This window comes from Zonotrichia albicollis, chromosome 3 (genome assembly GCF_047830755.1).
Source record: "Zonotrichia albicollis isolate bZonAlb1 chromosome 3, bZonAlb1.hap1, whole genome shotgun sequence".
Taxonomy (NCBI): domain Eukaryota; kingdom Metazoa; phylum Chordata; class Aves; order Passeriformes; family Passerellidae; genus Zonotrichia; species Zonotrichia albicollis.
Genome location: NC_133821.1, coordinates 47,098,680 through 47,124,778, shown reverse-complemented (window position 1 = coordinate 47,124,778; position 26,099 = coordinate 47,098,680). Strand labels below are relative to the sequence as shown.

The 26,099-nt window shown below is 37.0% G+C and overlaps 1 protein-coding gene across 5 annotated transcripts in view; it reads right to left on the bottom strand.

Annotated features, from left to right (window-relative positions):
* The window catches only part of BIRC6 (baculoviral IAP repeat containing 6), a 176,032-nt gene that overhangs the window by 62,050 nt on the left and 87,883 nt on the right, over window positions 1-26,099 (bottom strand). For 4 of the 5 annotated variants that reach the window (XM_014266655.3, XM_074537313.1, XM_014266656.3 and 1 more), the window contains exons 50-60: window positions 24,192-24,392; window positions 23,290-23,569; window positions 20,557-20,813; window positions 19,306-19,414; window positions 18,574-18,795; window positions 14,976-15,756; window positions 13,952-14,095; window positions 12,123-12,252; window positions 8,608-8,739; window positions 6,140-6,307; window positions 2,884-3,057 (exon numbers count right to left, since the gene is read on the bottom strand). In XM_014266655.3, the coding sequence (XP_014122130.2) occupies window positions 2,884-3,057; window positions 6,140-6,307; window positions 8,608-8,739; window positions 12,123-12,252; window positions 13,952-14,095; window positions 14,976-15,756; window positions 18,574-18,795; window positions 19,306-19,414; window positions 20,557-20,813; window positions 23,290-23,569; window positions 24,192-24,392 (2,598 nt within the window). The remainder of the gene's footprint in view (window positions 1-2,883; window positions 3,058-6,139; window positions 6,308-8,607; window positions 8,740-12,122; window positions 12,253-13,951; window positions 14,096-14,975; window positions 15,757-18,573; window positions 18,796-19,305; window positions 19,415-20,556; window positions 20,814-23,289; window positions 23,570-24,191; window positions 24,393-26,099) is intronic. The other variant, XM_014266657.3, reaches the window with a different exon arrangement.

Sequence of the window (26,099 nt, the reverse complement as noted above, 5' to 3'; positions counted from 1 at the left end):
CACACACCAGTATATACAGAATATACAAAACCCTACCACAATTCCTTATTGCTAAACATCAGCCCTCTTTCCTAATTGCCACAGGCAAATTTCAGTGAATATTCTGTATATTTAATCCAAAAATCTGTTTTGCAGATTATATTTTTAAGCCATGTAATGCAGGGGTCCTCCACATCTTCACAGTACAGCCACATCAAAAGGCAGGAGGGATCAAGTGGTCTCAGTATCTCTTCACCGTGAACATTCTGACACTCATCATAATCCTCAGTTATACTCCAAATATATAGCACACATGCTATTATTTATTATATACTTGTAATAACACAGAAGCACATTAATGAATAACTTGTGCAGCTACCAAAATAAATTTCTTATGAAAAAACATTTAAACAGCAGACAATGCATCTTTTAACAGATACTTCACCTTTTAAAACTGTTTCTTCCTAATTTGAAAGGGAATAGGAAATAGCAGGTCTTTCCCCATCCTAATTCTCAACTTTAAAACATGCAAGAAGCACCACGTTACAAGGACATCACTGATATACTGTGGGAGGATCACTCTGCTTTGGAACAATATGATCAAAGTGTAAGATTTAATAAGCTTAAATCAGGGACATGTAGGAATATGCACATCAATTCATCCTACTTCAAAAACAAAGACTATGAAAAGTCTGTCTGTCTGAAGAAGTCTTTCACAGACAGACTAAGAAAAGGTCACAGACACCTTCAAAGCAGGATAATCCCTGTAAGAAAATGTCCAATCATAACCCTTTCAGTACATACAGCTTTGATGTCCACTCTTCTAAAGGACACAGGCAGACACCTGTGTGGAAATGCTCCTTTTCCCCACAGACAGTGGGTGAGGGTGTCACAAACTTGCTGCTATCAGCAAGGAACCGCCTTCCACCAGACGTGGAGGATTCCACCTCACTAGGCTGAACAGGATTTGCAACTCAATTGCTTGCAGTGGCATGAACTGATCAGACTGCAGGAAATGATAGATATCCTTCATAATGACGGTTTTAAAACAAAGATTTTGACCAAAAACCTCACCCCTCTGTTTTGCAGTGTAAAAAACTGTAAGCCTTCCCAAAGGAAGACAACAAGAAAATATAAACACAGAGATATTGATAAAGCACGGAAAACTGCTTCTCTGGAAAAGACACTTGAAAAGTAAGTTCTCAGTGAGTAAAGCTACAGGAAGATCCTTTCATTGTGAGTGCAAACACAGTAACATCTTCAATATTCACTCAAGGAGCTACACTTAAGTATGCTTTTCAAGTCCTTGCTTTAGTTAATTTTCTTATAATCCAACTGAAACCATTTCACCTCCAGGAGCATTTTCCAAGTTTTCAGTGAAGTAATGCACTTCACTGTGGAAAACTGCTGATCTCAAAAAAGGCATTGAAGCAGGCAGAAGAAAATGTTAATAAATGACACTCTTCCTCAAGTAATAGGAAATGTAGGACTAGAGACACCATGTGAACCTATAAAATCTATCCAGTAGGTCAAAAATCTATCCAGGTGTCAAAAAACCTGCGGTCTACTTTAAATAGCAAGTAAAGGAGCACTGAAATGTAAGAATTATTTCTCTAGATATTACACACTAAGCAAGAAAAAGCAGTAGCTCTGACCTTCATTATTGCTGAGTGGTGATTGTGAATATAACTAATATTTTGCTGTATATCACCGCAGATCAATGGATTTGTAATGACAAGCTCAAATATAAACAAAAAAGTGCCCAATAACTTAATAAATTAAGTTCAGAGGACCTTTATGTCTTTACATAACTTTACTACTAAATTGAACCTTCTCTAATGATTTGAGTTTTATTCAAATAGTAAAATGTTTACTATATGTTTAGAATTTAAATAAAGAGCATAAGTAAGCCAAAGTATTATTTAAAAAAGATCTATCTCTTAATAGTGTGAGAGATATGTATATCCAAGCACTATATAGAGTCATGAAATGCTTATTTCAGACCAGATATCAAGAAAATGATAATTGTTTTTCAACAGTTCTGTTTCTTATCTTTTCTAGAAACAGACTATCAAGTGAACAGGTTTAAAACAAGCCCCTGTCTGAAAAGAACTGAATGATTAATTTTGGAATTCCATGCGTGTCAGCAGGCTGATAATCAGCCGATTACAATTAGCTTAATTTCAAAGTCCCATTTCTCTAAGTCTTGCCTAAAGGAATGATATGAAAATATTTCAGAACAGACTCCTGGGATAGATCTTCTCCTTTCCCCTTCCCCAGCAAGTAGATAGCAAACAATTGGCAGAAGTACTATCAATAAATACATCATATTAGAAAATGTTAAATGCTTTAAAAATTTGGAGTTATAAGATCTGCTTAGATGGCTTGAGAGAAACCTCCTTCTTCAAAGCAGCATCTGGTACATAGATAGCTCAATAAAAAAAATTCACAGGCTTCTCTAACTCATATAGTTTCAAACAGCTCCTGTATTACTGGAGTTATGACACTTTTTTTAAGGTACTGTCGGGACCCAGGACATTCCTCCAGCTGCCCTGGTTACCAGCACAAACACTTAGACTTACTTACTAGAGAGAACTGATATACATGTAAAGAAATAAAATATACTGTATCTATACAATCACAATTGTATCACATACAATATTACAATGAAAAAAGAAAAGTGAAACCAGAGCAACCATATTGGAGCACCTTATAGATACAATTTAGGGAATGAATTAGTACTTTATCACAAAGTTTAGCTCTTATCTGGAAAAGAATAGCTCAGGAAAATTATCCAAGAAAATACAAAAAAACTGCTGTTTCTCATCAAGGAAATCAAAGCAATTTTTGTCCAAAATAAAAACATTTTTAAAAGGAGTATACCAAAAAAGTAAGAACACTCACCTTTTTCTGTATGAAGACGTTTAAATGAGTCTGTTTTTGATAAGCTTGGATCTGAGATGACTTTGGAACCAAGTTTAACTGTCAAATCTATGGATCGGTATCCTTGAGGGAGTTTGCGGTCATACAGCAGAGTCAGAAGCTGGGCAAGTGTCATTTCAGCTGGTAATGGCTGACCTAGACAACAAAGGCATCAAGTCAGAGAGGAAAATTCTGACTGGGTTACTTTTACATACATATACAGGTGCTGTTCATTACTTGCACCACAAAAGCCAAGTAGACTAAATATCATCTGGCTCCAAACTAAGGCCTAAATTTTACCACTTGTTCTCTTGGGAAAAGGGGCCCCATCAGTTTGGAACCAATCATCAAAAAGATCTATGCCAGCATGCCCTAAGACAGCCCTGTGCTGAGAGCACAAGCACTTGGCACATTTAACAAACGGCTAAGGCTGTAATTTGATGTGCATTTTAAGTGGGTACTGGCTGCCCCCCACTATTAAACACCACCTATGCAGCACCATTGAACTGTGGGAGCAGAGAGGTGTCTGCGACCAGAAGGCAAAACAGGTGATATTGAAAAAAGTGGAAAACAAAGAAACTGGCAATTCTTTCTCAGGCCTACTAATCCCAAGCCTAGCTCACTACTCCTGTGTCAAGACAGCAGGAAAAAAAAAAAAGAAAAAGAAGGGCACTGCCAGGATCACTTTTCTCCTCAGCAATGTAGACTTGAAATGCACATGCAATACAGTCCAAACTGATTACTCTAATTCAAGTTTTGGCCACTTTGTTGATTGCAAATATGTTCTTGCCTGAAATTACAAGCTAATCTGAAGGCTGAAAAATTTTGTCTGAAAACAAGAAGATTTACACATTAAATATTTTAGAGTTGGATCATATAATAGCATGTCCATTTCATCGTGATTGCACTTAATCAAGTAAAACAACATCTAGGAGTTCCTTAGTAACAATCTGTTTCTTCAATTGAAGATTATGTCTTAAGAAAAGCAAAAACTCAAAATGCCTTGCCACTGTACAAGGTAATAACAGTCTGCTGTGCAAGACACGACCAGATCACACATAAAGAAAGGTTTACATGACCATTGCAGGACAGTCAACATTTACCAGCTACATACTGAAAACAGTCACTGAGTTTTGATCTCATCTCCAAAACAGCAGTATCACAGATTATCCTGAGTTGGAAGAGACTCACAAGGATCAAAGCCCAACTCTTGGCCCTCCACAGGACAGCCCCAAGAGTTACAACATGTGCCTGAGAGCACTTTCCAAGTGCTTCTTGAACCATCAGGCTCGGGGCTGTGACCACTTCCCTGGGGAGCCTGATCCAGTGCCCAACCACCATCTGAGGGAAGATCCTTTTCCTAATATCCAACCTAATCCTCCCCTGACACAACTTCAGGCCATTCTCTTGGGTCCTGTCACTGGTTACCAGTCACTAGAAAAGAGATCAGTGCCTGTCCCTCCCCTCCTTCCCTCATGAGAAAGTTGACTGCAACGAGGTCTCCTCTCAGTCTCCTCTTCTCCAGGCTGAACAAGAGACCACAGGCATCCCTCATACGGCTTCCCCTCAAGGCCTTTCACTCTCTTCATTGCCCTCTTCTGAACTATCGTTAATAGCTTTAAGTCCTTCTTATATTGTGTCACCCTAAACTGCCCCCAGTACCTGAGGGGAGGCCGGCCCAGAGCAGAGTGGGACAACCCCCTCCCTTGCCTGGCAATGCTGTGCCTGATCTGCCCACCCTCCAGAAGAGCCTGTGACCATCCATCATGGCACACCATGCACTGGTCTCATCCCACCAGGCTCTGCTCATTGTCCTCGCTTGACTATATGATGCTTTTATCCCCAGTTGTCTGTTCTGTTTATGCTGCAGAATAAGTTTTGCACCTTTAAGACTTGTTCTGAGAGTGAAGGGGGGAGAGAAGAAGCCCGCAGTTTGTTTTCAGACACTGCACTCACTCCTCCACATTCCTGCTCCTGGCTGTGTTGTCTGCAGATGGACAGACAGCAGGACAGAGCTCTCCTTTGTTTAAGTTAGTTTTAGCTAGCTGAGGCAAAGAAGTTCCCTGGACTGTTTTTTTTTTTTCCCTTTCTTTGGACCTGTTTAAAGCTGCTCTGGCCTGAACACCAGAAGAGCACCAGCAGCCCACACCTGTGGTCCACCAGGCCAGGCCTGGGCCACGGCATTTCCAGCGCTGGAGGGACTGATCAGAGACTGAGTGAGCTGAACTGCAACCCAGGGAGGGGACTTGCTCAGTTTGTCATCTCTTTTAAAGCAGCAAGGGTTTTTATTGTTTAATATTGTTTAGGTTTTATTGTTTAATAAACAGGTTTTTTCCACTTTTCTCCAAGGAGGTATTTCTTCCAGTACCAGTTGGGGGAGGGGCCAATTGAATCTGCTTTTCTAGAGGAGCCCCTTTGGGGGTTCTCTCCCAAATTTGCCCTGAACCAGGACACTCATCAATTTTAGATATTTTAATCCAGGTATACTATCCTGCTAATAATTGCCAGAGGATAGCCTCAAAGCTGGTAATTGGATAGTAAGTCTTAAATTTAGGGATTTTTGAGTGAAAATGACTTTGATCAGAAGTTAACTCCTTAATTCCATTAGCTGGATCCAGACAAGAAGCTGTTCTGCAGAATAATGAAGCGTTTCACTCATGGTTCTGTCTTTTATTCCTGATCTAAGTCACTACAATTTCTTATTGAAAAAGAGAGATTGCCAATCTTGCTATACCACATCTGATATACGTGGAACATGACCAACTGCTCAGGACATGCTGTGTTTCTAAAACACAAATGTTATAGAACTCAAGAGTATTCCTGAACTGGCAAATCAACCCTTCAGAGAGCAATGCAAGATGGTTGCCCACTTAGAACCTGGAGTAATAGGGCATTGGTACCACTTCAGTTCTGCCTTGTTTATGTGGAAGAAAACCTATGATGTCACCTTTCAAACTCACCCTGCTTTCATTTGTGAATGAAAGTGTTTTGAGAGTTTTCTTAGGAATAAGGTACTAAACTTCAAGGGAGATCAATATAATTGCCACATTTTTTTGAGTTGCTATGATGCAACAATGCTGCAGTTGCTGATGTTGCAATGATTTCCAGTTGAAAGCTGTTTACCAGCTCCACACTTCCAAGACGCTAATGCCCATTACCATTTTAACAACTTCCTGATGATGTATCAGCCACTGAAAAGACCATAATTTTGATATGTAAAATGTATTATTAAAGTTACCTGGCAGTAGTTTATGGTACAGATGAAAGACTGGAACACTAATGGTCTTGCTGGAAGATTCTCCTCCTGAGGAAGAAGTACCAACTTTATCTGCCATCACTCTTCCTCGCCTCGATGGTGGGCGTGGAGGGGTGGATGAAACAGCTCTTTTTGACTGAGATTTCAAACCTAGTACAGAAGTAAAAAATTTCAAGTTGTTCTATTATTTCATACCTTCAGTTTGCCAAGATACAACGTACTCAAAACCTTCAATGATAGAAAAATATACAAACTTTACCTCACTGGCTAATAAAATACCAGAACAACATTTTTGTATAAAACATATTTAGATATAATCCCAGTATTTTTAGTGAAAAGACTGTGCATTCTCTTAAGCCCCAAACATAAACCAAACCATAACTAGATGATATCATGTAAAAAAAGAGCAAAAGCTATTCTGATTCTGCTGTCATTGAAGAGTATCTCACAATAGGCCCTAGAGCAAAATGTTTTTAGGCTGTCTTTTCACCTGAAGGCAAAAAAGGCAAATTTTTCCAAACTGACAGACATTTCAGCACAGATTATAGCTAATAACCCCTTGTCTGGCCTACAAAGGTGACTCAGCTGCAGTACTGACAGCACCACATGTGATGAAAGGTGTCTTTATATGCGCTTTCCAAGTTCCCTGACCTCAAAACATTTGAAGTAAGCACTACATGAAAATCAGGAGGTAGACTAGCTACAGAAGAGCTTACTGTTACTACACAGCAAGACTGCCTTATCTTAGGACAGCTTAAGGTGACTTAAGGTACAGCAAAATCATACTGCAATCAAGTACCCTTCTGTGCAGGTGACAGAGGTAAAAAAGCCATCAGGTCAACAGACAAAGACAGACAATTACTAACTCATCACTGACCAAGAGCTGCCACAAAACTAGCAAGATCCACACTTCAAATGCTGTAATACACTCTGGTTTCAGCTGATCATTAGAAGCAGCTCTAATGTACAACACATTGTCCAATAATCTCAGTACACTAGACTAGCTTGCTTCAGGAAGATCAGGCTGCAAATACCATCTTCTCCCTCTATTAATTTTACCCATAGGTAAAAACGTAAACACTTTCAACTTCTTGAGATTCTGAGGACACTACAAAACCCTCAGAATATATGAAAAATTATTACAAAAGAAGAAAGTATTTGACATACAGGCAGTAAAACAAATCCAAATTAAGTAAGTTTACATTTAAACTCTTACTAAATTGGAAAAAATTGGAAATATCAGAAAAAAACCTGAAATCTGCTTCTTTTTAATAGAGAATGAGCTATATCATGCAGTAGGACGAGCGATGTAACTGGAATGACATGGCTGACTGTGCTATGCCCTATCCTCAAACTTGGCTTAGTATTTTCGTTTTTTTTCTAGATTTTTTTGTGTTTTAACCCTTTCCTTGGACCTATTAATATTTTAGATAGTACTAAAACATGTTTAACTTAAGTGGCACCTACTGTAACTATTTTGTCAGATAAAGATGTTGTAATTAATATAGCTATGTTGTTTTAAATGCACACCAAGTTCAGTGAAACTGCTGCCCAGTTCAGCCTTTGTGTTAAGTTATATGTACATCTAAAAACCTGAAATAAAAAGCTTAAGAAATATTGGTGCCAAAAGTCAGAGGAAATCAGCATCTCTGCTTTATGCTTCATGAAGTGTGAATGAACTTGAGGTAGCTCAATAGTGGCAGAAAGCTAGATAGGAAAGGAGTAGTTTGAAGTTCATTAAACAACTTCAAACTGAAAGACTAATGACTTCCACAGCCATCATCTGAATTGGAACATTTGTGTGTGTACCACTGCAAAATTACTATGTTCAATCTATATGCTCCAACAAAAGGTTTGCATTTTCGCAAGAAAAAGGGCTTACATGAGAGGCTTCTGAATGTTTGACTCAATAGTTTTTATAAACTGAATGCTTTGAAACAAACTCCAGTATTAGTTGTTTCCAAGTGGAATAACATGGGTTTATGCAAAAATCTCCATTTGACAGTTTTTAGTAGAGTACCATTAGCTGTTATGCAAAATATGTGGATACCTTTTATTTCCAAAGCACATTTTCAGAAGAGAGGTGACTAAACCCAGCTAAACTGCAAAAAGCAGAAGCAATAATACCCTCCAAGCTCCAGGGGTGTCTTTAAAAAATGCTGTAAAATACCCTAGCAACAGCATCCACGAAGGTATCACTGACACATATATTTAAGTGTACATAGAATTGACAAATTTGTCACAGTAAAATCTACTAGAGGCAGCTGTTTCACCAGGAATCTATCTTCCTTGTCTAACAGTCAGTTACATTACAACTGTAGTACCAGCTGCTATGATATTTCTAACCATCACTAGTAATAAAGTTAATTATTGGTAGATATTTTCTTCCCCCAACACATTTTTAACACCAGAAAGATGCATTTTATAAAAGATAGAAGAAAAAGACATACCAGAAGCAACAACAACGCTGTAATTGTCCTGAAATCCATTTTCTGCTTTAACTTTTTCTTTCTCCTCATAATTCTTCTTTTCTTTATCTTCCTTCTGTTCATTAATTAGCTTAGCTGTAATACTAGGTGTATCTATATGGGAATGGAGGGGATAAGGACAAAGAAAGAGAGGAAAGAAAAGCATTTCAAGATACTAAGTTGATTTTATTAGTTTCTAAGCTGTTAACAAGGCTATTCTCAACTACTGTAGCATTTCAGAGTTCCAACACAGGCAGCAATAATACGTTTTTACCTATTAAGGTATTATAGCAAATCTGTCCCCTTCTTCCCCCAAAACTCTGTTCTCTGACAATTTAAATCTGTAAGTTTAAAGCCATTACTTGATGAGTCAAGTGTTTTCACATTAAAAAACACTAAACCACTGCAATCAACCAAAAATGAGATTAAGTAAAAAAATCTCTAGCCAAACCCAAACCCAGTGAACTAAAAAACCCACAAAAAATCTTGACAACAAAACAAAGGAAAAAAAATCCAACAAAAAAAGAAATATTCAAACTTTTTTTTTTCAAGGATGGCTGCAGACTTATTTAAACATGATCTTGTATTTGGGTCTGGATATTTCTTGTTACATACTGATCCAATTTCAAAACTGGCAAATTCTCTTCCTTTGGAAGAGAAAACTGGAAGATGCCTGAAGTACATTACACAACCAAATCTTGAGCTGTTTAAGAGAACATTGGATTACTGCAGTTCGACCATTTTGGTTCAATCACTAGCACAGATCACAACTATCAGTACATTATTAAATCTAATCTAACTTATTAAATCACTGATGATTGGTGACAATGGACAATTTCATACCCTGTGTAGTACAACACTGGCACCAAAAAGGCTAAGTAATTCTCTAATTGCTTCCGAGTTCGTTTCCAGATAGCCACAGCAGCTTTAAGGTACAACCAGACTCAAGACCTAGAAGTAACATGCAGCTACCTTTAACTGTGTGTCACCAGTGGGTGAGTGCTGAAAGGGATGGGATTTGGCTGCCTGGAAATATATTATGGTTTGTGCCTGAAAACATTAGTTATGTCTGTATTAGCACTGGAGACTAAAAAGAGATACACAGTGTGAAACTACTGCCACTTAGGACTCAACATGCACACACATACACTCTCTCTGCATAGATCTGTGTGTATACATACAAACGTGCGTGTATACATATATACACACATACAAATTATCTTTGAGACTGTGTATGGTTTTGGCTTTTAAAAAACTTTCATTATTATTATTACTACTACTATTATTATTATTAAATTTCTGAGTTGTTCTAGTTTTATCCCACGGACTCAATGTCCACTTGCTGCTGAGGAATTTAAAGGTCATTAATACAATTATTAAAGAAGGTTAAGCAATGGTATTTTAACTACTCAGATGAAATCCAGATTTGTTGTTCAGTTTTTCTGACTCCAGCAGTAACTCAAGTCTAAGGTGCATGAACTACAAAACAACTGGTACTCATGCAGGCAATCCTATCTACTGTGTACTGCACATTTTCTTCCTGTGGTGAAGGGATGCAAGCAGCAGATCTATCAATGATTTCATGACCCCTTTCTCTCCCTCTTTTTTTTTAAAGCTGGGAAAAAAGTACACATTGAATATGGGTCTTGTGACTTATTCATGCAGAAAGTATGAAATGGTTAAATTGAGAAATTAACACTAGTAAAGAAAAAGAAGTTAACCCAATGGACAGATTCTGAACAGGATCTTCATGACTTCTATTGCTATAGTGGTGACAGCCTTTTCTGTATTTTCTACCCCAGTCCACCCCTTCTCTCTCTCTCTCTCATCCTAAACACACAGCTTGCTCCTCTTATAGTCCAGCCTTCTTTACTCTGTCCTGACCATGGACCTCCTAGAATGCCATACAAGAACCACAAAGCCAAGGCATAACAATGCAGCAGCAAACCCTGAATTATGGTGCCCTACCAAGTCAGCACCATTTTCAATTTCAGACATGACAGTCTACCACATCATCACATTCTCCTCTCCAGACCTCATTAGCACTGGCTACCAAGCTGACAACAAGGCACCACTAAGGCAGCTGCTCAGGACAGTTTATGTCACTGCTCAGCAACTGACCCCTACCTCGTGCGACGTGACCATCCCACCCATTACAGTAATGAGATCCTTGTGCAGTTTGTGGTCAGAAAAACCTGAGTCACATTTCACACATGACTCTCTGGACAGTAAATAAATACAGAATTCTATCAGAAATAGTGAACTATTCCTTGATAAATAAGATTCAAGCATTTAACTAGGAATGGATATTTTTCTATTAAAATCCTAAAACACATCTTGTCCTTTCTAGTATTCTGCCAAATAATATTTTAGTACTCCTATCAGCTTGTTAGGTAACGTTTATTGCCCCAACAAATTTGTAAGTGTAAAAATTTTCCATAAATATAAAAAAGCAATAGTTGCTTTTAACTCCATGAAAACCTGTCTCATAAATAAAAAGTTGATCTACCCTGAGTTCCAAAGAAGTAAACTCAACAAGAGTTCCACAATCAAGTAAACCTACATCTAGGAGCATACATATCTAGTCAGATGAACAGGCAACTAAGAGCACACCCTTCAGTGCACATCATCTCCTATTTGACAAAAACATAATTGCTCTAACAATCTTTGACTTTCCTTTGGTATTATTGAGAAACACATTTTAAGAGTAAAGAGGAAGTCCTGGATTTGTTTATTTTTTTTTAAAACTAGACATGTATAAACTGATTTTTCATTTAACATGTCCAAACAACTTTTATTCTATTTATTACTAGAGGAGAATCAACTTGCATTTTGCCTGGTTTTACCTAGAGAGCTCTGGCATGGAGATGACATCTTCAGTATGAATTCTACTTGTTAACTAAATTTTAAAAAAATATTCCCCATAATCTTCAACATATAGTTCTGTTTCCTGAAGTATTAAATAACCACTAAAATTAAAGGTGGGATTCATTTTAAGATTAAGATGTCTACCATTTAGGTGTCAAAATCCATATTATGGTCTGTGACAGATTCATCTCTCAGTGTATATTCAAATAGTATAACTGAAAGTACTGAAATTTAAAAAAACAAGTAAATAAATTAATGCCATAACATTATCCTCTCACTGAGCATAATTTTAAAATTAATATCTAAAAGTAAATGATACTTTTAATTTTTCATTTAGTAAGCAAATGCAAATATTTATAGAGCAGACAAATGTATAACCACAGAAATTAGATGGAGCCCTTATCAAGGTCCTTTTCACAGGACATACATCTCCACCTTGGGATGTACCACTAAGTTCCAGGCTATTAACTGACAAAATTTGGGGAAATTTAACGAAAGGATAAAAGACAGTGTGTTTTAAATACTGATATTTGCAGTATGATTTGTATGGTCAGACAAACAATGTAAGTTTTTTTTAAACTGCATTTAAAAAAGAAGCAAAAAAACCCCATGAACTATTGCAAACTTGCCTGACACACGATCAAGAACCTCTGCTAGAGTTGTTGAGACAGGCAAGTGAAGAGTACGAAATTTGTGTCCAGCTCCGTACATTGGATGTTGAATTACATGACTAGTAGCATTAATTCTACCTTTGTAGAGCTGAAAGGAAAAAAACAGTCAACATTAATTATGACATTAAGACTGAGAAATAAGTTAAATCACTATGTTCTTATAAAGCCACATCAGCTAGATAAAGCTAAATCCTTAGTATGCTAAAAAAGAAAACTAATATATCCTTCAACTTCAGAGGTAAACAGTAAAAATACATCAAATTAGGACATGTTTAGCTTTTTAACTCCAAATAATTTTTTTTGAAAGCCTACAATATTTTTAGGACCAGAAACAGTAGGATATCATCTCTGCTTTAAAAAACCCTATCATTTTACATAGTTGTAATATGAGAGAAAAACCACATGCCTAAGACTTGCCATTATTTAGGAAACAAAAACTTAACTTTGAAACTAAATATTAAAAAATAACAACATACTTAGAGTAGAGAAAGATGATGTTTTTCTGTTGCTCTCACTTGAGGAGCAAGTTTATTCAAGACTTAATATCTACTTTTTGTTATTATGACAGGTAACTAAGTCACTATTAGTCAAAACATTGCAAATATTTTACCATAATGTATTTTAGACAGCCCTGATAACCTGTTTCTGCATATGAACTCACAGGACCAATTAATTGTTGTGCAATGCAATTTAAAAAGATTTATTTCCTGACAACCAGAACTGAGCTTCTGAAAAACAGTTTTGGTAAGAACTTTTAAGAAAAAAAATAAGGAATCAATCTTTGAAAGGTTACATTGTTGGATATTCTAGAAGTATATCCTGTACATCCACTTTATTTTTAAGGTTTCTATTTGCATGTTATAGGAACAATCATCTCACTAAGAACACAATTTCCCAGTGTTTTATTAAAAGAAACTGAACTATGACAACTTCAAGACATGTTTTCTGCTTTTACATATCTAATAATAGCTTCTGTAAAAATCTGTTGTATGTAAAATAACACAAATCTGGTAACTTATGTTGCCTTGACATTATCAATCAACTTGTTAACAATTATTCAGCCAATTTAAAACATTTAAATGTTTGTGCTAAAACTGTATTTGTGCCTCCTTTTCCATTTTATGCTATCTGATCCAGTTTCCCTCTCATGTTATCTCCTGCAGTGTTTTATTTCTGAGATGCAAAAACCAAAGCAGCAAACACTTTTTTTCTGGAGTATCTTTATCTGGGACTATCAGACTTTTTAAAGAAACTTCTGGTTTTGCTCTATTTTTTTAGTCACAGCCTTCAATGGAGAGCACTTCAGACATCAATTGTAATTCTGTTCCAGTGAAGCATGTGGAACCATAAAGCATACATCTGCTTTATAAATTAATTCACATATTTGTCACTCTATTCATGGCATTTTGGCTAACTGCTGAAGCATGTCAGCCAATTCTGACTATGACTGAGCCTTAATGATACTGCTAAGGACTACTGAACAGATATTGTATTTATTGCTAGTGTGTAAGGGTACTATTAAAAAGCCTTTTGTAAGATCAATTTCAGTTGTCAGATCCTTCAGAAGTACATTTCCAACAAATATTTTGTGTTATTGTGGCACAGTGCCTTGAATTTCCTTCTAAAATGATGAGTTAAAATTCAACAGCACTTTCCTTTCCAAAATTCCATCATGTGTACAGCAGAAAAAAGTTGCTAACATGTCAAACAAAGTTGAATATACTCAGACTTAAGATTCACAGGCTAAATTTATCCCACGTTTACCATATGGTATCAAAAATTCTTACTGGACAAGGGGACTGAAGAAACAAAGTCACTTTCTCATCCTCTAGCATCAGCTGCAAAAAAAGCCTCCTAATAAATCCTGAAATATTTCCAGAGGTTGGGAGGTTCCCACGCTGAGGAGAGGACTGGAACAATTCACAGAGAACCTGAGAAGGCAAAATTATATCAGGTTTAAAATATTTCTACATTTAGGTCTTTAAAATATAGCTCTGCACAGGCAAAGTAGGCAGTGCCTGAGATCCACTTCCAGTTACCACACCAGCTCAGAAATGAGCACCACTGAAGAAAACACCAGTAGCAAATAAAGCCCTTAATGTAAAAGTTTAAAACACTGACTCCAGCAAAGTAATTGTAAACATATAGATTTCTCAAAAAGATAAAAGAAATGAAAATAAAGTAGTCCTAAAACCAGCTTTTGAATCCCTAAAGTGAACATTTCCCATGGCATAATGCATTATTATTCCCATCCATTAACAAAGAACTGACTCAATTTTTTACTGAAGTCTACTTCTTCCTAGAGTATCATTATTTTTAATGCTGAAAAAGCATTTTTTCATTATACTTGCATTCAGCTAGGTCTGCAAGGTTAATGAATGTGACAAAGATTGCTGAATCTGCTCTAGAACGCCAAATGCAAAGCCATATTCTGCAATATCCTGTATTTCCTTGGACACAGGTTGCACAAGCAAACTTCCCAGGAAATCTCCTTAGGTTACTAATACAAAATATGTGTGAAGCTTGCTGTTCAAATTCCATTTCACAAAAGTTTAGCCCTATCCACTTAAACAGTCTTTTGGAGTTCAGTCAAAAGTTTATTTCTCTAAACCAAGAGGAAGAGAAATCTATACAAAGGACTGCACAACCATGCCAAAACATTTTTTATGTTTCAGACTCAAATCAACAAGCTAACAATTTTAATATAAATTTTGCCAGTCAATGACAGTTTACAAAACCCCAAGTTATTATAAAGAAAGGTAAAAACACAGAAAGTTTTCAAAGCATTAAAACATTATTTTTCTCTCTCACCTGTGCCATAAGTCTCTGGTTATTAGGATGGCAAGAGATGCACTGGAGGAAGAAAGCAACTGTTGCATTTTCAATTGCTGTCCGCTGCTGAGTGGTCAATCCTGTGGTCACAGTTGAAGAAAGAGAGCTGGACCTTGCACTGCTCTGCTGTGCCGTCATATTGTGTCCTCCAGAGGTAGCACCAGAATGGCACAACAGGAATAAAAGTGCTGTCCACAATGGATTGACCTCAGAGCCCCCCAACCAATCCTTCATCATGTGGCTGTTGCCAACTTCTGTCAGAAACCTGAGAACAGGAGCAACCAGGTCTGCCGTGATGGGCATTTTATTAAAGTGCTGTGGAACATGGTGCCTCCTGAGCCTGTCCTGGCTGATATCCATTGATTGTGCACTGCAGTCAGAGCTGGAAGTATGGTTAAAGCAAAAACTAGCAAGACTTCTTACAAGCAGTGAAGGCAAACCTGAGTCCAGTAACTGCTTGATAGCTTCGGGAGACTGAGATGAGGCAGCAAGAGTAGCCAGGTGAGACTCTGTTAGTGCAAGAGGGGCTTGTGCATTTTTAGAGTCATCTGTCAAAGATGAGCTAAGGTCCTGCTTTTTGCTGTCATCAGTCATAGACAGTCTGTGCTGACACTGCATTGGAGGAGGAGTGATACCCATCCATCCCATCAGTAAGGAAAAATAATTTGGGTGGATGTGGCACATGGAACAAAGCAAGCTATCAACAGCTTTCTTCAAAACCATGTTGCAAGGAAGAGACATGGACCAGTTAAACAGTGACCTGGAGAAGACAGAAAATTGTATCAATACATAGTCTGCCAGTTATTTTCCCTTTTCTACCATTAGTTCATACACCATTTTTGCACTTTTATGATTTACTATTACAGAAGCTAATGTGAAACACTCCATGCTGAACTTGGAAGCTTCTTTTAGATCACAATATCAGCAGGATGCTGATTACCCACAAAAACATTTCTCAACTGTATGCTTAAATATTTTTCACCATACTGTATTTTAAATAGATACAATCCAGCTGCACACAAAAACCAGATTTCAGTCTTTCAACAGTTGTCATACATCTCATCCACTTTCAACCAACTGCAACCTCTTCGTGCTGTCAGTTCTCCAAGCTGCAGCTGTTAGGGTCACACACATGACCCTATGTGTGTGTACAAAGGTCATTTACATGAAGGTCTCAATTCCTTGTAAGAACTGAAAGTAGTTTAACATGTTCCAAAATTTTTGAAAATTTCCCTTATTAGGGATTTTCTTAAAGATGCTGCAAAAGAAATGAAAGCAGCAACAACCTTGTTGGTTGGACAACACACCCTTGTTCTCCTTACTTGACCTAAATTTAGGACACAAATTAACAACAGAATTATTCCTCAGCTATTCTAAAGTCCTACCTACCTTTGGCATCACATCCAAGTACTATCTGCTTGAATGCTAATCCAAGCCATTTGAGTGCAGAAGCTAATTTAGCTCCAGTTATCCAGCTTAAATTTCAGAAAGGGGAATTGTAAAGTAAAATGATAATTTCCTCACACAGACTTGTCCAGAATATGTGAAGTACTTTAAAACAAAACCAGTTCTCCAAACTGCATTCACAGTACCTTGACACCACAGATGTTACATTATCTTAACATTTACACACAGAAGTGAACATGCACTTCATGCCATTCAATGCTAGGTTTTTAAGATAAATTTGGATGTATTATTGTATCTTGCATTCCCATTTGAAGGCAAGGATTGTTTTCCCTTCTTCTGGATGGAAGTGTTATTCTGTGTTTAGTCTAAGGGCACTCTAGGAACTCAAGGAATTCTCTGGGTCTAACCAAAAGTTGGATTTATCACAGTCAAAGATTGATAAAACCCCTCCACAACAAAAACTCATCTCAGGGGCTAAATGATCTATAACTCTGGGAAGACAGCCACAATTTCCAAAAGTCCACATGTAGTAAAGCTACATTTAACTCTTCTCCAAATATATACTAACACAATCCAAATGCTAAAATCTTCCACATGAGTTCATGCTCTATGAAAAATAAGGTTTTTTTCTAAATACATATTTAAAAATAACTATGGGATTAGCATCCATTGGCCAAAGCAAAAATACTGAAACAGAAAAAGGGGATGATTGGAAAATATTTCCAAGAACAAAGTGATTTATCACATGAAGGAGAAACTTGGAGCTATAGCTAGAATCCATTACAATATTTCAAAAGTTGCAATACCAAAAAAATGAAGAATACACATGAAAAGTTACTTTTATCAGAAAAAATATTTGCCCATATAACTCTGACAAAAAAGCTTTTATATTTATTAAAGAATATATTTTATAACTTGCTCCAGATGGTGGCCTATATGAGTGATAGTTTTATATCTGACAGGAGGTGGGGGAACAGGGTCATACTATAACTTGCATACTCAAACTAGGTACAAACTATCATTTCTCCCTGTAATGAAAACAAGACACTTTCCTCCAAAAGACAGCAACTCAGCTGTGAAACCAACTTTTATATATAGATTTTATATAAATCTAATTGGGCTGTCCATTTTGGAAAGTCCATTTTTATTAGAGCTTTTCCTTTTCAAATGTTAAAATGTATTTCTGTTAAAGTGTATTGCTAAAAGGACTAATTGACCTGCAATGTAAAATCCTTAAACAGATTGCCATGATGAATAAGCTCATTTTGAATTAAAATTTATTTCCATCACTGTATCACTGAAGAGTCTTTGGAAATTGTCTTGTTTCAAGTCATGTAAGAGTTTCACATGCTTGTACTTGTAACCATAACTTACACACTTGACAATGCTTTCATGTTTGACTATGCTTAAAGGAGACTGGTTGTGGAAAAATATGAAGGTGTCCTAAAACCAACAACAAAACCATGTGCAAAGATCCCTTTAATTAACTTCATTTAACAGCACAAATCAAAGATGCCTGACTAATGCTAGATACCTTAACTAAAAGCCATTTTTCTATAAAACGTGAAAAAAGTGTTATGTGGCTTTTCTGTTTTGTTCAACTATCTCTTCCATTTAAACAACATAAATTGCATATACTATAACCTATATTTTCATTTTGGGAGTCACTAAGAGTATACATTTGGTGTTTAGAGTGAACTTCTCTTTAGAATGCATCAAAATGAAGCAAGTTTACAGTTTAAGATTCACTCCAGATTTTGTGCATTCATTTCTTTCAAGTCCGGCTAACCAGAACAGAAATGAAAGCTGTGAAAATTACTGCAAACAATTTCAGCAAGAATAGTCCATTAAAAAACCTCATGAACGAAACCATGAACCAGTTTACCTTTCACATATATGCAAGTATACACATGGATTTCCTGTCTCATTTCAGATTTTTGGATCTTTAAACACAATTATACCTGGAATATGTCAAGTGCAGCTTTGAGTTTAGAACTACAAAACTATCTGTTTGGATAGGTATCCATTTGTTTGTTTAGGTATCCATTCTATCAATTAGCTTCACTTTCCACTACTATTTCACAATAAGTGCCCTTCAAGTTGTGTTATATCCGTGAACAAAACAATTTAATTATAAAAATAACGTGGTGCTAAACTTTGCTTTACTTACTCAAAGAGCTCCCTGTCCAGCAACGCAGGCAAATCGTATTCAACAAGCAATTCGTAACTATGCCACAGAATTGCTGCCACACAATGCAGGTGGGAAGGGGATGGCATCAGCAGCCCATACTCTCTGGTTGAGCTGTTGGGACAGATGTAGCTGACCCGGCCACTTTTTTTCATAGCTGCAACTCTTGCAGAATCACTGACCCATTTCAGCAGTGCTTGAATTCTGGAAGACAAGATGATGCTGCATATTATAAACGAGCAAAGAAACAGAGTCAAATCAGCTTGCTGGTTTTTCTGTAATCCAATTTACATGTTTATATCTTTCTTTGATGTAAAGCTTGAGAGTGAGCTCAAGCTCTTTTTTCTCAAGACTCAGATCAGGGCAAAATTTAATAAAAAAACTTATCTTGGACAGCCAAATGTGAGCCTTTGACAGAAGAAGAAAATATAGCAGGTATTTAAGTTCTGACTATTTGTTTTTCAACTGACTTTTCTCTCAAAGTTTTATCACATTTATAAGAGCAGAAATAGAGGGACAAAGAGAGCATTCCCTGAAAAGGATGAAAAGAGCTAGAACAGAAAACCGGGAGAGCTTATTCAGATTTCTGCACTTCCATGCTACCTCCTAACAATGAGATTCCAGAAATGTTTGGTTTTGTGAACTAATATCAAGCCACTGTTTAGCAGGTTATTTTCTGAATATGCTTCCATATGTCAACCCAAATAGCATTACCTATCTTTTGTTCCAGGGTCTTGAGTTGTTCCAAGCTGATAAAGAATGTCTATTGTGGAGTCAGAAGAGAGACCATTTAATCTTCCAAACAGTAAAGGGCTATTCAGATCTTGCCGCATTCAAAAAAAAAAGGGGAGGGGAAATAACAGAAGTACTTACATACATATTTTTTAAGTGTACTAATGACATTATAACAGAATTGCAATAGTAACATTAAATTAAGTTTCCCCATTAACATAAGGATGAAATTCCTATACACATCACTGTTTCAAAACTGCACATTTTGTATGTCCAATGTTCATCTTTACTATGAAATGAAAAGCCATTACAACATCTATCAGATACAGAACTTATAGTAGGGTATTCTTCAACATATTCCAAAAAGACATGACTAATTCCAATACAGTTGTCAAACCTCTTGTTTACAGAAGCAAACACTTTTTTCAAAATGAAAGCTTATTTAACTCCAATTTCCATCAATGGGATTACAGTTGAAGATTTCCACAGATTATTTCCTATTCAGCCTCTCCTCACTGTGTTTATCCTCTGCTCTGCCACTCCTATCTAATAACATTTCAGCAAAACAGAGCAGTCTATGCTGAAGCACTAACTCATAGCAAAGGAAGTAATGGAAGCCATTTTAAAAAGTGTTTTCTGGTAGCAACCTCAAAACAGGAAAAACTGAATTTGTTTTCTTTCATTTAGAAACTACAAAACAGCAAAATGGTATGAAACCATAACTATAAAACCCCCAGTTCACTAACAGAATAGCTTCTGCAATACTTCACTATGGGACATAGAATGTAATTATATCTTCATTATGTACCTCTACACATAAATATTTTCAATGTTGAAAATATTCAGAATACTCAGGTGTTCAAAATTCATACTGTTTTACAGACTACTGCTGCCCAAATTCTGCTGCATTCGTTTTCCTTAGCAGCATTTGTGGCAGTACTCTTTATTTTAAAACATCTGCACACAGTGTCTAAAGTAAGAGGCATTTAGGATACACCGTGCATCCTACGCTGTCTTCAAAACATCCATCTAATTATGAAAAACCAAACAACCCTGGGAGCACTGCTTTATCCTGGCAGGACTACCCACATATGAAGACTGTGATACTTAGAAGCCCAACAAAGCACAATGAGCCACCCAGGCTCAGAAAGCAACATGTAAATACACTGTATTTGTACTTTTATACAAGCAATGTTTTTAAGCAGCAACTGAAAAGAAATACACTGCACTCACCTGCAGGATCACTCCCTGATGCTGAGCAGTTCCTTAGAAGAATGTCAATCAATTTTAGGCCAATTCTGGTGGACTGAAGCCCAATTTTCACAAGCACAGCCTCAATGTTGGGAGAATGCATCCCACAGTAAGGGGACATGAGTAAAGCAGCACATGTCTGCAACAGATTAGCAGTGGGTGCTGCAGCACTGGCCATCATTCCTTCCAAATCACTTATGTGAGTGAGGCAGTGGTGTAATAATCTTAACCATCCAATACTGAAAAGGAAAACAGAAAAATGAGCTAATGTATTGTTTTATTGCATTACTTCTTACCTGTATTAGATTACAGGACAAGTAGTGCAGAAAACTTCTGTGACATGATCAAACATCATCTGAGCAAAGCAAATGACTGAATTCAAGATTACAATGAAATACACATTAGTAATGCTATTGCAACCATTGGATTAAGAATATAAGAAAGGCAGGGTCTGTGGGCAGAAAGAGTTAAGAGCCTGCAGGTTTTATTACTAAGGTTTTTCAAGATTTCTCGATTCACATACAGATTTCTTCCCTGTTGAGGGAAGAAATTCTTCCCTGTTGAGGGAAGGATGAAAGGGAAGGTGTTTATATATGGGGATGGGTGTGGGGCAGGTTTGGGTTTTATTGACTGTTGGTTTTTTTTCTTCTTTGTTGGGTTTTGTTTGCTTGTGTATTGTTTTTATTTACATCAAATGAGTGAAAGTGCAACAGTAGTTGGCATTAAAATTATACACCTGCACAACTTCCCTGAGACTGCAAACTTTTAGGATCATACATATTTACAATAAACTACAGTGAACCTTAGGGAACCTGATTTAAAATACATCTAGAAAAAGCAGAGAAATTAAAAATGCATTAGCTACTACATTTCCTTCACGTGTCTCATTCTTTGACAAAATTGTTCAGAAGTTCTTTCAATAATAAATCCTGAGAAATAAACCTATTGTAATCAAATCAATTCGGCAACACATCTATTAGATTTTACACCACAATACTATTTAAACTAGAATCATGAACAAGATGGCAATCTAAGCTGTATGTGAAATAAATGGCATCTTTCACTGACAAGCTCTAAACTAGCAGGTTGTTTTGACAACTGACCTTTACCAGAGTTTTAAAAAATGCAGACTTAATTACAGATCCTAAATTAGGCTTACAATTTAATTTCAGAAATCACTTACTCCTAAATCAATTGGATTCATTAATAAAAAAGAGCAAGTTCTCTGCTATGTCTAAAATAAAATTTATGCCCATTTTATTCAATATATGTTTCACATTACTATCACTGTTTTACTGAGATACAACATTAAGCTGAAAGTTACAATAAAATATTTCAATAAATGAGGAACATACATTGACCTTTCTTTAGATACCAGTTATTCTTGTGTGACTTTACAACAACCATTTCTTAAGTAAAAATACAGTATAATTTGGCTATAGTAATCTTCTTCACTGCTATTTAAGAGCAAAGACCAATTTCAGTTATATAGCTTTTATAAATGTACACCTCAAGTATTCATGTTCTCTAAATTTACTTATGCTCTCAAAATTTTCCCCTGCAAAAGAAAGGTTTTCAAAACTTCCCCACGTTCTCTTCAAATATATAAACATTAAGATTTAAAGATTAAATATTTAAAATTATTGAGTTTGTTACAACTTAGTAAGCTAAATTTAAAAACCAGGAAATGTCAAAAATCTGTCCTGTAAATTAAATTCAAAGCTGGAAAATGCTGACACTTTAAAAAAATTCTTAAAGTGCTCATTTATTTTTATTTTTAAAATGAGTAAGAAACTCAAAATGCCACCTAACCAAATAAACACTTTTGAAAAGAAATCTTGATGATATGCCAGAATTGTAAGAACCTTCAGCTCCTATTTCTGAAATGTTTGCAAACAGCAATATTAGATATGACTTCCACAAAACATTGCATTGTTCTACTTCTACTCCTGCTCCGATACTTATGTAACTCCGTTGACTTCTGTAAGGATAAGAAGTATTTTGGCACTCCATTTTTTTTGACAACTGCCTACCCATTAAAAAACAAAAAATGCAACTCAAAATGCTTTCCTGTGCTTTATATTTTCTCACCATTGCAGGGACAAAACATTCTCTTTTACATCTGCAGACTAAGCATGCTACTAAAGAAGGCAGAAGCACTGCTTATTGTTCCTGATGCAGTATTCACATTCTCTGAACAGAGAGAGACATGGTTCTCTCTCCCAGGATTTTTCCTAGGGAAGGCAGTGAGAAGCTCAGAGAAGAAAAGAAAACAACTCTTATCTCTACTTGCTCCTCCTGTTGTTTGGCACATGGGGAATGTGTTATGGAGATTGTTTACCAAAGGTGATTTGTTAGTTGGATTCTGGTGATGGTTGTTTGGACTGACAGGCCAATTGGGTCACAGCTGTGTCCTGACTGTCTCAGACACAGTCAGGTTTTTCTTAAGTACCATTGTAATATAGTATCTCTTCAGTATAGTATTAGAGTAATACAACACAGCTTAATAAAGCAGTTGTTCAGCCTATTGAAATCATAGAGGTAGAGCACATTATTCCCTATGCTGGGGCTGCCCTGCATCAACATCCCTTCATATTGGAAAAAAAGGAGTAAGAACTTGCTACTGAAAGATCTGACTCAGAGAAGCAAACACCATAAAAAACCCGAACACTAAACCATGAACAGGCACAAACTGTCCCGACACTGAAGCCTTACCTCGTTTTGGAGACCTGGTCCTCGGAAGGAAGGAAGGGGTTGTTGACAGTGGCAGAGGAGGTGTTTCCAAAGGCAGTGAGGCCCAGCAGTTTGATCTGAGAGAGCCCCAGGGTGCTGGCATCCCGAGGACGATGGAGACGGAGGCAGACAGCTGAGGCAACTTCAGCTTTTACCAGCTGGATTTTTATATAGGTGAGACCACTCGTGATAACAGGAGTAGACAAAGGTAACATATTGACACCATCCGCACTTATTTCAACAGACACTGATGAAGGGCAAGCTACAGAGTAAGATAAGAAGGTTTAACACTATTTACAATCTGTACCAGTTTGTCTTCATCGTGGCTACATGGTCAACACTTAAAATTCAGAGAATAGAATGACTGAAATGGTCTCAGGCAGACACTACTACAGAACTGCAGCTGGAGAACTTGACCTGGGAGATGGTACATGTCAAAAAGCACAAGCATTTTGATATATGGTAATATACAGTTTATTTCAAAGACTTCAGAGGAAGAATAGTCCTGTCACTGAAAACACTGTATCTCTATCAGGGTTACAACAGCAAGAGCTGAAAATCTCATGCCTTTTCCCAACTACCATACACAAGCATTTTGCCTGAAGAGCCTTGACCAATATCAGTTTCTCACTGGGTTTTGGTGAGTATGACAAAGTTTTTTGACATATGTAACATGACTGGCACATGACATCTACTACGCCAGAAAACAAGCAGAGGGAGGGACTTCTGTTCTCAAGGAAAGCAGAATTTGCAAGCTTTTCAAACTTATTTTATAGGCATTACTCAAACAACTTCACAGCTTTAGTTCCTCTGATTACACTCTTTGTATTGTATCCCAACCTTCAAATTTTTCAACTGGCATTAACAGCAGTGAATCTACTTACTTGCCAGAGAGGCCAGGTGAGGCTGGATGTGGATCTCCTTGAGCAGCACAGCTGCAGGAAGGTGAATTGTGAGGTCACACCAAGCTTCCTCAGGTAAAAATATGTATGACCATGCAGCAGAGCGAGCCCGTCTGTGGGGAGGAGTGGCCTGCAGCAGCACTTCAGCAGGCTGGGCAGTGGGGCTGCTTGAGGTGATTGAACCTTCAAAACAGCACCATTAACACTGATTATTAATGCTTATTAATAAAACCCAGATTAATTTACAACCTGAACTGTGGAAAATATCTTATTTTTCCTGTTTAATCTCTTCTACTTTATCAGTAATATCCCATATTTAATGCCCAGTTACTCTTCTTTTACTCTGAGCTGTTTTAAATAGGCAGCTTACATACCACATGCATATGTATGTCCTTGAGATTTGCTAGGGGAAAACTGCTGCCAAAATTCTAAACTTACTCTCAAGAGTACATGACAAAAATCAAACCAAATAAAAAGGTGCAGGTTAAACAGCATGCTTAGAACTTGAACTCAGTTAAATCACAGATAACACATTTTAAATACTAAAATAACGTAAATTACTTTAAAACCAACTTCTGCAACCCTTTTTCTTTTTAAAGGTTTCACATGAAAACCCTTTCCTAAAAAAATTTGTCAGAATAAAAAAAAAACCTGAACACAGTTGCTGCTTCTTTTTCTCCTAGCATAAATGAAGAATGATGAAGGAAGATGTAGGCTGTCTTCCTTAGCAGGTTATATGGCATACAAGACCAGATTAGAGCTGTTCTAAACTCCAGGTACTTGGGGTGTTTTACTGTAAAAAGTTTTACTGTAAAGTAGCTACAGCCTGACCCCACAACTAAATGTCTAGCAGCAGCTGGACATGGATAAACTTTCATCCCAAAATGAATTGAGCCCATCTCAGAGAATAACCACATGATGAGAATCAGAATATACTACGTAGACTACCAAATTATGGGAATTAAATGTACTAAGTGAGGGTAACCAGAAGGTTAATTTTAAAAGCACACTCCTGACTGAAAGTTAAATATTAAGAGAGATGCCCTCATGGCAGAATATCAAGAACTGCAGCACTTTATAAGCTCGAAGACAAGGTAGGCAAGAACCTACCACCACATGCTTAGGATTTTTATTTTTTAAAGTAAAAAAGAATGAACATGTGCAGGATTCCTAAATTTACCATTCAGAAATTTATGAAGAACAAAGTAGAAGATTTCCAGTAGTCCCTATTCTACCAAATAAACCTCTTTTTATTGTCTTTCACAATGTCATTATTTTTGACACTCTTAAATCTGAATCACAGAACTGAATGGACTGCTTTCTCATTTAACAATCTCTCCAGAACTTTTAAGATTAATCCCCTTTGGTCAGTGAGACAAACTGTGTAAATGCATTCAAGGGCTGCATCAGGCTAGTGGGCAGCAACAAAAAACAAAGACACTAGTATTGAAAAGGAAAGCCTTGGTAAGATATTGCAGTACCACCATCTCTTAAAACACACACATTTTAGTTAACTGGCAGCCATTGTATTGCTATCAAAACAGCACTGAAATTCTAACAAATGCTTGTGCAGGTCACATGAGAGCAGTGAGAAGCAGATATGAGAGCATCATCAGCAATATCAGCTCCAGCTTCACAGAGCTCAGGCTCATTCACTATCATCCCACCATGCCATGTTTCTGTACAAACTCCACCAAAATTGATGTGCCTTGAGAGAAGTTACTGAGTCTCATTAAGTCTAAGGCAGATGGTGGGCTGGAACCAGGCATCTCCTGACCCAGGGGAGGAGAAAGGGGCTCACCTTGATGTATTAATTAGACATAGTTCACTCCCTCTCCTTCTCTCCCCTGTCCACATGAAGTCTTACTACCTGCGGTAGAGGGGACTAAC